Genomic DNA, 15471 nt, shown 5'->3' with positions numbered 1-15471 from the left:
CACCTCCCCCCACCTCGACTCAGTATCCTAATTTCTTCATATATGTCTCACTGTTCACTAGAACAGGTGTATTTGTGAACTCATATTTCTCACAGAAACAGCAGGCGTGTCTGTGTGATGGGATCCCAGCCACTGCCCCATTTGCATTCCTCATATTTTCCACAGAAAGAGCGAGGCTATCCATGCACTCAACCACAACCACATCCATTTAGGCTCACACAGGACCACAGTGGCCAGCCAATCAGAAAGCAGCACCACCAGGATGCCCAAGGAGGATGTGGACCCTGAGACAACAGAAGGGACTTTCCCTAAGTAGGCACCTGTGCAATAATAGCAAAAACTGCCCTTTAGATGAACTGTTAATGTAGAGAGACTTATTATAATATCATTATCATTCATACATACCCCCCAAATGGGTTTTTCTGTATGCATTGTGAATAGTCACTTGTGAGTTCCACTCTGACTGGGACCCCTCCCCTGTTACCTAATCCCTTAACAAACCCCTCTTGCCTTTTTAATATTCATAATTTGTTATGTAATTTCATCTTTAGCCTATAAAAATCCCTCTGGATTTCTCTGAAGTGGCTGGTTCCTCTTGGAACTTAGCCTGCTTTATGAGAGGTGTCAGTCTCCATAAATGCCTATACTTGGATTAGAGGTGGTCTGACTGAATTCTTTGAGACAAACTGCAACAGAACCCTTATCGCACTTTGAACATCTTGGAAACAGTAAAACCAAACCTACTAGTATTTCTTGTAGTACCTCGAGCATAGTCACTCCTGTACCATTTTGGTCTCTGGGAGATTATGTCAAAATTTAGCTCTGTTCCTACATGACATTGGTCCCACCAAGTTCATGTCTAGGTGCATCAGGATTGCTGGATGATTCATTCTACTGGGCTGGAGTCCAAAAGGCCACCTGGAAAGGTCAGTCCTTGCTCCTGGAACATTGATGATTGATGCTGTGCTGGCTGTAAAACTTGACCTAGATTTTGACTTCTGGATTCCTTGGTTCACTCTTTCATCCAGGGTGGGAGACTCCATTTCCTTCAACTAGAATGGGATAGAACTGACAAAAAGGCCAAGGACTGACCTAGGCTTGTTTCTCAATGGTCACCTTCACAGGATGTGGGAAGGAAAAGTCACCAAAAGAACTGTACACATACACCTTTTGGCTTCTATTATAGATCTATATACAGCTTATCTTTTCTACCAGACCTTAAGTCCCAGGATCATAAAAATGACAACCTCTATCTCTCTCTTCTCACCAATGTCCTCTTCCACAGTGGATTCTAAATAATCTTTTTTTGAATGAATAAAACAATGTATGACAAGACTGCTAAAGGTTGATGGCAGTGCTTCCTTTAAATTTCATTTCAAACAATAACTTTTCACTTCCTTCATGTGTGTATATCTTTGAAAATAGTCATGTATTTTTACTTAAAGTTTATCTTTGATGAAAAAATGAGCACTTTTCTTAGAAGGCTGCAAAATTTCCTCACTCCAGTTTTTCTCTCCCCCCCCCCAATTTCTCACAGTTTGATCATGAATGCTTTCTGTCTTTGTCTCCTAGTCATGTGTCATCTGTCTTTCTCTTAACCTCTCCCCCTGGCCATTTCCAATCTATTGTATCTTGCCACTGGACCCAGATGGCTCAGGAGGAGAAAGTGAGGCTGGTGACCTTGCATAGCCCTGCCTCACTAAAATGCAAATCACTTACATATCCTGGCGCCACCTTCCTGACATAATGATCCTCTTTGAGAATGAAGGACAAACAGCTACAACCTAGTCTCGGAGTAAAGTGCTAACCCAATCTCATTGGGAAAGAAATACCTATTGGCAGAAAGGGAAATACCTAATTGGGATTACATTACTTTAGACTAGAAAAGATACTTGTAAATCCTTTCATTTGAAAGGTTAAAAAGTTTTTATACCTTATCACAATTGAATATATATGTGTATCTTTTTTTTTTTTCTCTTCCAACCAGGTCAACATATTTTAATCATCCATTCACACAAAAGAAAAGGAAAAAATACTGCAGTGAATGAAGAGTCCTTTACTTTTTAGCACTGTTTTTCTACTGTAGTTGGTCTTTGAATGAGGATGACAATGGAAGAGATGAAGAATGAAGCTGAGACCACTTCTATGGTTTCTATGCCACTCTATGCAGTCATGTACCCTGTGTTTAATGAGGTAAGCTAGTAAATGTTCTAACCATTAGCCTTTCATCTAGTGATGGCCAGTGACAGTGACAAACCAGCTCAGGAAGAGGGCATGTCCTGGGAAGGGAAAAGAGTATACCCAAACAGTGCGGATGCAGGGTTTTTACATTTTAGGATCTCTTCTCTCTGGACTAGATAACATCAAAATACCTACATTGGATACAGTTCAAGTATTCCAAGCACAGAATTAGAAGTTACCAACTTGCCCTTGTCACTTTAAGATGTGCAGAGTATTTTCCTTATAATGACTTTGTGCAGTAGGTATTAAAGGGATCTTTATCCCTGTTTTACAAATGAGTACACTGAGGTTCAGGAAAGTGAAGCAGTTTACTTACTGAGATGACAGAAAGGAACCAGCCATTGCTGCCAGGGCCCCTGGGCAGAGACTGCTAGAGACAGCAGGGACCTTTGTCTCCTTGTCTTAGATAATGGATATATAAAAGGAGAAATATTGCTGCTGTAACACACATTCCAAGATTGGGACCTGGGAGAGCCCTAAGAGCCCATCCACTGCAGCCCCCTCATTCTGTAGGTGAAGAACTGAGGCTCGGGCTTTAAGTGACTTGTCCAAGGTCATCCAGTTCCTAAGTAGCTGGACTGAGGTTTGAACCTTTTGTTGGAAGTTGAGGAAACCTTTCTCATTTAGAATTGGAAATATATGTTCTGTGAGCCCTAAAACAGAATGGTGATTAGCAAATGGTGAATGTTATTTTACAATTTGATCTTGGAGTATTTTAGCTGAGTGTGTAATAGTCTGAAAAGATATAAAAAGCAAATCAGCATGGCAGAATACTTATGTCTGAAGTAAAAGGGATAGAATTTATTGATCAAACTTCAAATGTTTTCCTTTTAAATGTACCACAGTTTGTACCTGCACAGTATTTAGAAATGTTTGAAGACTTTTCAGTAAGCATGAGGTTATATTTTTTTTTAATTATTTCAATAGAAATAAAATATGAGTCTAGGTTTAGAAGTGAAATAAATTATTATTGTTCCTTCACATCAGAAATAACAGTTGACTAGAAAGAATCTTATTCTCACACACCACCACCATGTGAACAGAACACCTTTTAATGAGTTATTCTTATCAGTTGTTAAAAGTTAATATTTAACTACAGTCCAAATATGCCTTTTGTATAAATGTATTGATATGGAAAATTAGTTCATTGTTCATAGACAAAGGTGTAAAAATAATTGTAGATTTGATTACATGATAAGATTCCCAACTATGTAAGGAGTAAATTCTTTTTGGATCTGAATCATTCATTGAATGGTCTCCGGAATGTGTTGAAAGAATTAAAATTCCCTGGAAGTAGGTGTTCATTTTCACATTAGGCTGAGGTCCTGAGGAATGATAGTAGACTCTGCTCTTATTGCCTTTTTTTTTTTTTCCATTTTTAAGCAATCGGGGTTAAGTAACTTGCTCAAGGTTACATGGCCAGTTATTTCTGAGTGTGGTGCTAAGTATCTGAGCCCGGATTTGATCCCCAGGTCATCCCAACACTGGGGCCGGTGTTCTTACTCGCTGTGCTACCTGGTTGCCCCTCTTATTGCCTTTTAAGAAATTCATGGCTAATGGGACACACTGAGGAAGAATTTTAGAGCTATTTACTCAGAATCACAAGTCAGAAATATTTATGTCATTATGGAAATCCAACGTGCACCAGATTCATTAAGACTATGACAAGGTAGTTGAAGAGGAAGCTTGGCTAATTAGCTATTATTGTAAAATACAGAGTTCTAAGCAAATTGCTCATACGTATTTTATGAGATGGAGCTCAGGGTTACATTATGGATTAAAGGAATTCTTGGATACCTTATGATTTGATCTTAAATCAGAATCCTCTTGTCTGTTCCTTGAAGAATAACTGGTTCCTTTCATCCCGATTTCTTATCACGAAAGAAGGGAGAGATACAGATCAGAGATATTTTTCCCCCCAAAAAGATAAATTGTACTTTCATTTCTATGCCCTTTGGAGGAACTGTTTTCAAGCTAGGTAGATATTATTTTGAAATAGTATGATAATATTTTAAGATTAAATGTAGGTTTGAAGTGGTTTAGAATTGATGCCCTTTATTTCATATGATCTGATTACCTACAAATGGTATTTCCTTAACAGAAAACTAACAGCACTCCTTTTAGAAGTACCTAGAATGTCTTATTTCTTCATAGAAAATAGACATTATGTTTTATTGGAAACACACTAGCTTTTAGATTAAGCAATCTGGGTTCAAATCTTGTCCTTCATGGCTCTCTCCTTTTTGACCTTGAACAGATGAGTCACTCAAAAAGGGATTGGACTAGATGGCCTGTGAGCTTACCTCCAGCGCTAGACCTGCAGGAAGAAAATTTTCAAACTTTGGCTCCTCCAAAAAAAGAGCTTAATAAATAAATAGTAGGGACATTTCTTTCAACTCAGTGCTGCCTGTCTCTCATCTTTTTTTTTTTCCCTACTTGTAATACTTTCATAAAACTTGGTTGCATTTGCTGAACTTCATATTTTACAGAAAGATCTATCTTGATGGGGCTATTGTAAAAATTCTGTTAGCTAATGCTGCTTGCTTCGCAATATACATATTATCTGAAGAGAAAAATTAAATTCACAGCTTCTCTATAGTACAAATAAGATTTGTATTTTATGCAGCCTTTTTCAGAGTGTTTTAATACCTGCTTAACCATTTACACTGGCTCTGTAAACTGTGTTCTAATTTGATTAGCTTTCTGCTTGGGAGACCATAAGTCTTTGGGTATAACCCATTCACTTTCTTCTCCTTACCTACATCTGCCTTTCTGACCTGACTGAGGCCATCCCATCTGAATCTTCATTCTGCTCTAAACATTAATTGACACAGTTTTGCCGAGATCACTCCTGCTCAAGTGATTTACTAGAGGAAAGAGCATGTGCTTTTTTTGTTAGTTGTTTTTTTTTTTTTAATGAGGAAACTTACATGCAGACCTATCAGTTAGCTTTGTAGGTGCTAGAATTGGTGGACAGACTTTATGTAAACTGCCAGAAAGTTTTCATCAAGAATTGTGGCGGAGGTTGAGAGAAGGAGATATTTTGATCCCAAATTTCAACCTGGCTTAGAGACCAGAAAAAAATCAGAGTGATAGAGGCTGTTCTCTGGATGGATGAAACTGTGTAAGCTGGGCTTGGCTTTGAGGTTAGTGCTGTACTTGGGCTCTTTAACATTTTTACAAAGTATCTGAAAGAGCTTGGGTACAGTGAGCTTTTCAGGTTTGCAGATATGATAGGGAAATCACAAACCAGCAGTGATAAACTGCAGAAAGCTCTCAGAAGTGGGCAGAAGAGTGGCCAGTGACTGTTGAATAAAATTAAAGATCCAGAGAAGGACATTCAATCAGCAAACATTTCTTTAATGCATGCCATGTTCAGATACTGTTGCTAGGCAGTGAGCATACAAAAACCAAGTGGGACTTACTCAGGGCGTTTGTAGTCTACTGGCAAGATGACATGTACTCAGAGAAAGAAAGAAGGGAACAAGCATTTCTTTAAACACTTTACTATGCACCCAGACACTGTGCTGGGAATACAAATACAAGCGGAAAGAAACAGTTGCTACCCTCAGAGAATAGACATTCTAATGGAGGAAGACTGCACACAGAAGGGAGTTAGAAAGCCATCGGAGGGGTAAGGAAGGTACCCTGTGGAGGGCGTGGTTTGGAAGGCTAGAGGAGGTCAGACGGTCTAGAAGTGAGTGAAGGCAGATCACCTCGGCCCCTCCTGGAGGAACTGCTCATCAGGGGAGGGAGCTGCCAAGGTGGCAGGTTGGTCCAGAGCACAGAGGCCCCAGGCCCTGAGGGAAGTTCCAGCATGAGTGAGCACTGGCTCAGCATGGTTTTGAAGTCCAAAGGAAGTCAAGAAAATGCCTTTCGTTTGGGGAGTGTTCCAATATGACATATTGTTGAGCTATCTGGGTAGGGAAATATATCAATGATGTGAATGTAGCATTGCAGTTGAGAGAGATTAGGTTTGGGATTTATGTGGAGATGAGACTGGGCCCGCATTACAGCAGGTAAGTTAAGACCTTCCTTCAAGGTCAAACTCAGATCCTGACTTAGTAAAATGACCTCTCATGTCCCTTCCAGTTCAGAAATCTGTAGCCCTATGAACCTACCCCACAGTCATATTTCCTTCTTTTTGGAATATCTACTCTAGTAATTTGAAGCTAATCATCCTACTGGATATCTTGTCTTTCAAGAAAGATCTCTAAGCTTATTGATAGAGACTGCATCTTCTTTCTGTCTCTCTCAGAGTACCCTTGCACAAGTCAGTCAGCAAGCATTTGTTAAATACTAGCAGTGTGCCATTCACTCCGGTAGGCATTGGAGCTACAAAGACAAAAATGAAACAGTCCCTGCCCTCAAGGAGCATACACATAATAGTTTTTTGATTAGTACTTGATTTTTTTAAGGAATTGTCACTATTTGCTAGGATAGTGAGCTATCTTTTCCAAACTAATGGGATGATCATTAATTTCAATTACTGTAAGTTTTTGCCAACCTTATCCATAGCTCTCATAGAAATTAATGTCCATAATTTTCATGAAAGCAAAAATAAAAGGAATCCTTGAAGCTCGAAGGAAGATATTTAGGACAAAAGGAAGTACTTTCTGTGGTGGATAACTTGTTTTATAGATGCAGATATGCTGTCTGCATGTCGATTCCCCCATTTGATTGTAAGTTCCTTGAGTGCAAGGATTGTCTTTTGCTTCATTTTCTATTCCCAGCACTTTGTACAGTACCTAGCATATAGTAGGAGCTTAGTGAATATTTATTGGCACATTATAAATCATAAGCAAAGACACAAAAGATAAAAGTCTCTTCCTCCTCTTTTTTGGTGAAATTCTCATTTGTGCTTCCACCCCTCTGATTGATTCCAACGTAATTTCTTGAAGAATAGAACATGTCAAGTTAATGTCATTTCCTTTTTTGACAGAATTACTAGAGAGGTAGATCATTGGAGAATGCTACAAAGATGGGTTATTTAGATTTTAACAAGCACTTAGCAATCTCTTGTGCTCTCTGTGCCAGACAATAGAAAAATTAGTTAGATTTGGTAAGAGCTGAATGACCCAAAGAGTTGGCATTAATGGTTCCATATCAAGTTAGTGCTGCTTAAAATTTTCCAGTACCTTGGGAAAAGGTTTAGCTGACATTCTTGTCAGATCAGTAGATAACAAAGCCATGAGGGATGGCCAACACACTGACTGATGATCTCAAAGGGACATGTGGCTGCCTGGGATACTGGAGAGGTAGATATTCACAGGGAGGGCTCCAGGTGGATCCCCTTCCCTTCAGCCAGGGGGCTTTTCCCTCCACTCTCATCCTCATCCCATTGTAAAGGGTTTGACACTGGTCATCACCATCCCTTTTGATTCCCATTCTGCCCTCTCACTTCTTGAAGACTACCCTGGTTCCTTTCTAACCTTTTTTTTTTTCTCAACAGCTTTCTTAGACTTCCTTCTGTTTGTTTTGTATTCTAGTCAAATTGTACTCTTAGGTTCCCTGATCTCATCCTGTCTTCATATTTTTATGCATTCCTACAGACAAGCCATCTTCCCATTGCATTATGGCTACAGTAAGGTGATTATTGTCTTCTTTCCTGGGCCAGCCTGTTTGGGCTTTTGTTTCACTTTACAGTATCTGTTAGTCTTGAGAGCTTGTAGATCCTAAAATTACAAGTTAAGAAGGCTACATTATTTACAGGAAGATTAATAGTTTATTTTACTTACTTGCATGTTATGCATATTTCTTATGTTTGGAGTCAAACATTTTCTTTGCCTCGAGAGATTAATAGTAATATTCATTGCACAGTACGAGATATACTCAAAGCGTTTGTTGAAATGTTTTACTCTCTGAGACCTATACAGGCAGCGATATTTTCCAATACTTAATATTGTTCCAGTGAAAAGACACGGCCTAGTTTTGTTGACTTCTGTCTTCTTCATTGTCCTTAGGGGCATGAGAAACCTGCAACCAGATGAAATTGTTGGTTGTTTTGAGGTTAGCCATCATGTTTATACAGATTACTTTTATAAAAAGAATACATTATATGATTTTTAGACATAATAGAAAATATAATTATTAGGCTTCTGAATAAGCATAGTTATCCTGGAATTGTGCATTTTACACTTGATAGGATATATTAGAAACAGAGATTGATTTAAACTCGTGATTTATCATCTCCTGTCACTGTTCAGTTCACTGATTATTTAATGCCTAATGTATGCTAGGCTCTGAAGGACACAGATGAGCAGGATGCTGTTTACATAAGACAGTCAGCTCTGCTATAACAAAACGCGTGCAGCTCTGAAAAGCACTTTATTGTGCAAAACCACAGGGCCTGTACGGGGGGAAATGAGGGGCAGGGGCATCGTGCTTAAATACTTAGCGTCACGTTTCAGAAAGATGACAACACAGCTTTGCACGTGTCAGATGTTTAAGAGATATGTAAATAGTGTAATAAAAAGTGGTGGTGTCTGTGCTCCTGGGCTGCCCTTCGCTGAGCTGTGCTTCCCACAGAGCCCAGGCTGGCAAAGCCTCACACAAGTTGAACAGGCCTCAACTGAGGGCCCGAGGGCATGACAAAAGGTTGGAGGGCAGATGGTGTAGACCAGCCCTGCCTCACCCACAGCTCCTGTACTTGGAGATACACTGGATATACTAACCCTTTACCTTGAAAAAAGACCAGAAGTTGGCTCGTGAAAAGGGAGATCAGAAGGGACACAGCTTATGAGTTATTGTGAAGTGGTGCAGTTACTGCAATCTTGCTGTTTCTTGATAATGAAATCGTGTATAAACAAACAGGAAATTTGTGTTATGCTTTAATTGTTCCCTAATTAGTCACAGAGCAAATTCAGGTTTTCAAAACAAGTGTTACAACAGAAATAACTAATAGAATATAAAAAATTCTTTTGAGAGAGGTCCAAATGTGATAGAAACCAAGAAGGGACTGAAGTATATGTCTACAAGTAACGGGGTTATCTATCTAATTTGTCAGGCCTCTCTGTAAACTAATATAATAGATTGTTTTGAATTTTATTTCTCTTTCCCTTTCCATTGAAAAGCTAAAAAGCAGCGTCACAGGAGTAGTTAGGGGGTGAGAATAGAAACCAGAAATATTAAGTAGTATTTTTTTCTTTCAGTTTAGGTCTGTGACCCATGAGCATTTCATCAAATATTTGGTCAGCAGAACTATAAGAGTAGCCATCAGATACTCCGTAAACCCAATGAGTTATTTAATTCTAACCCAGGCAGAAGGTAATTTCCCATGAACCAAGGGAAAGTATTAGTTCTGCTAAAAGACTTCTCCTTAAAATGTATCAAATAGAATATAATTTTCTAACAGAAATATAGAATGCTTAACCAAGCGTTTTGGTTTTAAATTAAAGGGTGGATCTAAAACTTTATTAGTTAGATATTTATCTTTTATTTTAAAATATTAATAAAGAAAAAAAGGTTTATCATCTGTAATTCTTGGTGGCTCACTAATGACAGTTTTAGGTGGGTAGGCTGTTGATTCAGTGCTGTATTGACAGTTTAAAGACATTGACAAGAATTGTTGCTATTTGAATTACGGTTACAGCAAAGTGATTACTGTAGAATTAAGATTCAGATAGGTCACGTATGCTCTCTTAAATAAATTGGCATTACTAACGACTTTAAACTTTTATTACAGCTAGAACGAGTAAATCTGTCTGCAGCTCAGACACTAAGAGCAGCTTTCATCAAGGTGAGAAGCTCATAATTTATTAGAATGATTAAAATAAGTTATTTATGAGTTAAAGCCATGGCATAATTATTGCTGACTTTCCCTTTTAATGAAAAACCTTCTCAGGTGCCTCGTTTTGGACTTTACTACAGAGTTGGAGGGAAACAGGAGAATAGGGTATCAAAGCCTTTCTCTCCTTCGTTAACTCTTCATTTTCCATCAGTGCTTTAGGGGTTGGTTTCTTTTAAATGTTTCTCTCTTTAATGACATTGGGTGTATTAGTGATTTATCACGATTTGAATCGAAACAACTTCTTTGTAGAATTACATCACTGAAGACAGTGGTCTTTGACAGTGTTTACTAAAAGCAATGGTTTGTTAAACTCCAAAACTATATTTTAAGTGGGAAAGAAAATCAATGTTTCATTTGCCTAGGAACATTTTCAGAGTTTATGGTGAGGAGGTACAAAAATCTATTTTCTCTCCCTACCACCACCACTACCAAAAAAAAAAGGAAGGAAAAATGAAAATTTCTAATAAATATGCATAATTAAGCAAAACAAATTCTCTTGATGTCTGTATACAGAGATGCATATGTCTTATTCTCTACCCCAAATCAAAATACCTTTGTTAGGAGGTGGATAGTATGCTTCCTCATTATTTCTCAGGAATCATAAATGGTCATTGTATTTATCATAATTCTTACAACTTTCAACATTTGTTGATACATTGCTATTGTATAAATTGTTCTAGTTCTGCTCAGCTAATTTTTTATTACTTATAAAGTCTTCAGAATTGTCCTTTTTTTTTTAAAAAGCAATCAGGGTTAAGTAACTTGCTCAAGGTTACACGGCCAGTTATTTCTGGGTGTGGTGCTGAGTATCTGAGCCCAGATTTGATCCCCAGGTCATCCTGACACTGGAGCCGGTGCTCTTACTCGCTGAGCCACCTGGCCGCCCCTAGAATTTTCCATTTTTATAATATTGATATTATCATATGGATTTTTCACATGGTTTGCCCACTTCACTTTGCATCAGTTCATATAAGTCTTTCCATGTCTTCTTTGAAACCATCTCGTTCCTTTTTTATTACAGAACACTAGCACTTTAGCTCATTCATATCCCACAACTTATTTGGCCGTTCCCTCTTTTTTGGATGTCTCTAATTTTGCAGTTTTTTTTTTTACCACTACAGAAAAGACTACCATTCATATTGGCTTTATTTGCATTAAATACACTTATCATTGGGTATAACACTTTGCTGTTCTTCAGGTTGGTGTGATTTTTAAAGTATTGTGTTGATTAAAAATATATCAAGTTTTCATTTGGATTCAGGCGTGTAATAAATATTTCACTAATGACTATAAATTCATCCAGATAAATCTTTTCTTTATGGTATATCAAATTGAGTTCCTAATATCACTAAATGACTTGCCTTGCCCTCTCTTCTCACAAGTCCATTTAAATTCAACATAATGTTTTGAAAGTACTGTTTCTTTTAAGCCCTTAGTATACCAAAAGGCAAAGATAAAATCAATCTTAAAGAGTCATAAAGTCATAAGTTTTTAGATCTTAGAAAAGTTCTTGGAAATCAGTGATAGAGATGCCCAGTATTGGAAAATGGCTAATCAGCTGTGCTACACAAAGTTAATGGCATATATTTGTGCTGCAAGAAATGGTGAATGAAATGGATACAGAGAAGCTCGGTAAGATCTACAAGAAACAATGCAGTGAAGTCAGCAGAGCCAGGAAAACACTGTACACAGTGATGACGGCAATGTCAGTGGGAGGAACAGCCACATAACACAGCAAGAAACTCAGTGAATGGAGTCAAAATAGAAAGATCAAGCAGGACTGAAAAGAAAAGAGAGGGGAGGAGACCGCCAGCCCTGCCCCTTTGTGGACATGGGAAGGCCATAGCTGGTGCACATGTTTTAGAAGTCTTCATTGCATTTGATTGGCTATGCTGTATTTGTTCTTTTTTTGGTAGAGGTGGGAGGATTTAAAATATTATTTGTTATATAGGATGACTCTCTCAGAGTGATACTGAAAAGAACTGTGATGATGTAAAAGAAAAAAATTTAAATCAATAAAAAGTTAGTTTTTTAAAAATTAACCATATATTTCTTTATGATTGTAAGAGTGTCCATCATGTGCTGATATCTCAGAATGCTGTTTTTCTGCTGTGGGTAGTGCATTGACTCTGATTTATGAGTAGCGTATTTTCTCTACAAAATGGCATGACCTTAGCTGTGACTTTACAAGCTAGTATGACCATCCCTTTGGTTCATATACTTTATCAATTTAGAACTAAAAGGGGTCTTGGAAATCATCTCAACCAGGGATTCTTAACCTGGTATCTGTTAGTTATTTTTTAATGCTGATAACTATATTTCAGTATAAGTGGTTTACTTTGACATCCTGTGTATTTTGTGCATTTAAAAGCATTATTTTGAGAATGGTCTCAAAGGCTTCACCAGGCTGACTGCCAAAGGAATCCATAACACACAAAAAAAGTCTTAGAAACACTGAACTAGAGCCACCCTTTGATTTTGGACGAGGAGTCTTTGACCCAGAAAAATCAAAGTTTGTGGCTTTTTTTTCCTCTTAGCTATTTCCCCTTTAACTAGGATTACCCTTGCCTGGTACTTAAAGTTATACCAGAATTCTGATTACTTGAACCTAACCAGTAGACCTCCCAGGTGTGGGAAATGTTATGATGGATATAGCATTGTTTTGCTATGTCTCTGTTGAATAACTGGTTTTTCATGAGACTTAGAGATTATTCTTTTCTATAAAAGGAAGATGGGCCACAATCTAAAAGGTAATAACCCATTACAGTAGTGTGTTGTGAATGTAATGGTCCTATGTGTAGCTGAAAGAATTGTACTAAATTGTCTTAATCTATATTTCATGGAATCTTCTCTTTTTTGGAGGGGAAAAGGGACCAGGCCTGTGATTTCATTTCAAGGAATTCCCAGTAAGGAAGCTCCCTCTCCCAGTGCAGATGACAATTGTTCTACGACTTATAATGTTTCCCAGTTGTTGCAGCACTAAGAAATTAAGTGGATAGCCCAGGGTCACCAAGACAGTTTTCATGCAACACTTGAACTCAGGTCATCCTGACACTGTGGCCTGTGTGGTCTTCATAGTGATAGCCCACATTTATATAGAGCTTTAAAGTTTATAGAGGTTTTATGTTATCTCATGTGAGTCTCACAGTAGGCTTGGGAAATAGGTACTGTTATCAGAGGAGGAAATTGGGCCTCAGGAAGATTGTCCAGTCATCTCAATTGTGTCCTGACTCTTCATGAACGCATTTGAGGTTTTCTTGGCAAAGATGATGGAAGCGGTTTGCCATTTCCTTCTCCAACTCATTTTACAGATGAGGAAACTGAGGCAGAGTTAAGAGTCTTGCCTGTGGTCACATAGCTAGTAAGGCCAGATTGGAGCTTAGGTCTTCCTGACTCCAGGCCCAGCACTCTAATCACTGTGCCATTCAACTTCACAATAAGGTTGCACGGCTGATAAGTGTATGAGATCCTAGCTACCCTTTCTGTTACACAGTGTTGCCTCTCTTTAAACAGGATCCCTTGTTTAAGGGCAGTCTTTTTTATATAAAGATAGATAAATGGATAAAGATCTGTATTAATTCCTATCTATACACAGGGTGTCCCAAAAAGCATTAGTGCCGTTTAATCTTTAATAATTTAAATCTACACTAAGACTTCAGGGACAGCTTAGATATAAAGAGTATTAGGTAGTGTTGAGAAGTATAAGGCAGTGCACATGCTGTGGCAGCAGAATCCAGGAGAACATTCTTTACTGGCTTATCCTCTATCAAAACGAGTTAGCAGAAGCGTTTGACAGCAGTCCATTTCTTGACTGAAACAAATGTAAATGTGTGGTCCTTATTTCAGTCTGCATCTTGAGGTGTGTGTTTCCGCAAATTAATAAAAACTAAAATCCCATAATGCTATAGGTGGGGGGAAACTGGTCTTGATGACATCAGAGTTAATTTGAAGAGGTTAAAGTATACTTGACAGAAATAGAAGCAAGAAAGATTATCTTCTGATTAAGATAATAAATTTGTGCCTATCTTGGCCACTTTATACAAAGATGAGGATATGGCCAGTGAGAAGTATTAAATTGGCAGACATCCCTGGAAGAAACAGTAAAGCTAAAGTGTGACTTTTAAAAGAACCAAAACTAAAAAAAAAAAAAATTCAGAGGAGAAAGGTAGGGCCTAACTTGGATGAACTTAAAACTTTTTATGATCAAATTTAGAATGGCTGGGAGTTTTTGTTGCCTTAGGGAAGATAAGGAATATCATGTGACCAGTAGGTTCATGAGTGAAACATTCCCCAGCAGTAGTCAGGGATTATAGTGATAATCTGAAAGCCAGACAAGGAAATAATATTCTCAGGACTGAAGCAGTGAGAGAAATGGAAATGACTGTGGGAAAGTAGTTAAAAGATTCTATTGTGGCAACAAAATCTATAGAAAATGTTCTGTGTCGTTTTCTGAAATTGTTAATAGTAGGTGTTGAAATACTGGAAAAGCTATAGAGATAAATGCCGGTGTGATCCTTATTCCAAAATACAGTCTTGAAAAACTGTATAATTTAGAGGGGAAAGTGTGGCAAGTCAGAAGTGGAAGACTTTTTGTTGGTTTTATTCTTTAAGAGTATAAGGTAAAGTTTGAAATAGTCAATATTTTTTCTCTCAAGTAGAAAATGGATATGTAACTGTAGTGAAAAGTTGTACTGATGCAGAGACAATGGCAGAACTCCAGAGATGATTGTTGGCTTGAAAAAAGGGCTGCAAACTAGTCTAGTGGTTATCTGTTGGATTTCAGAAAGCCTAGTCATGCATACAAATTGTACCTAAAAGCTAAGACTTGGCTTCAATGTGCTCATTTGTTTTCTCTGTTTCATTTTTAACTTTCTCCTTAATCTAGGCTGAAAAAGAAAACCCAGGTCTCACCCAGGACATCATTATGAAAATTCTGGAGAAAAAAAGCGTAGAAGTTAACTTCACAGAGTCCCTTCTTCGTATGGCAGCTGATGATGTAGAAGGTATCAGATATCAGAACCTACGTTTATAATTTTGTGCCTTGAAATTGCTGAATAGCATTTCCCTAAGAGTAATGAATCTTAGTTAAAGAAACTCGATTCTTTGGAAAAGAAGCTATATGGAATAAAAAATCTTAAATCTTTAGTTGTCATTTACCGTATTAATGCTTTTTCAGTTATCAAGCTATTAAAAGTTCACTAAATGATAACATGTATAGAATTTTGTTAGAACTTAGCTATTTAAATAGAACAATTAAATTCTGATCCTGCCTTCTCACAAAAGGATTTCAGTATACATGTTGACTCTCCCTCAGACACTCTTAACTGTTTCAGCTTCTCAACCTGCTCATTTCCCATGACTTACTGCTCCATCCCACCTCATCCATGTACAGAAATGGTCATGTCCTCGATCTTGCCATCACTCACAAATGCGCTACCTCT

At 37.8% G+C, this 15471-nt stretch overlaps 1 protein-coding gene across 2 annotated transcripts in view; it reads left to right on the top strand.

Annotated features, from left to right (window-relative positions):
* PDCD10 (programmed cell death 10) overlaps nucleotides 1-15471 on the top strand; it is a 50499-nt gene that overhangs the window by 17745 nt on the left and 17283 nt on the right. For both annotated transcript variants that reach the window (XM_069083536.1, XM_069083537.1), the window contains exons 2-4: nucleotides 1988-2193; nucleotides 9926-9979; nucleotides 14916-15033. In XM_069083536.1, the coding sequence (XP_068939637.1) occupies nucleotides 2098-2193; nucleotides 9926-9979; nucleotides 14916-15033 (268 nt within the window). In that variant the 5' untranslated portion in view covers nucleotides 1988-2097. The remainder of the gene's footprint in view (nucleotides 1-1987; nucleotides 2194-9925; nucleotides 9980-14915; nucleotides 15034-15471) is intronic.

Source organism: Petaurus breviceps, unplaced genomic scaffold (assembly GCF_028583685.1).
Source record: "Petaurus breviceps papuanus isolate PSGF00001 unplaced genomic scaffold, PetGlider_PUasm1.0 173, whole genome shotgun sequence".
Classification (NCBI taxonomy): domain Eukaryota; kingdom Metazoa; phylum Chordata; class Mammalia; order Diprotodontia; family Petauridae; genus Petaurus; species Petaurus breviceps.
The sequence above is the reverse complement of the archived record's forward strand: the minus strand, read 5'-3'. Positions and strand labels throughout refer to the sequence as shown.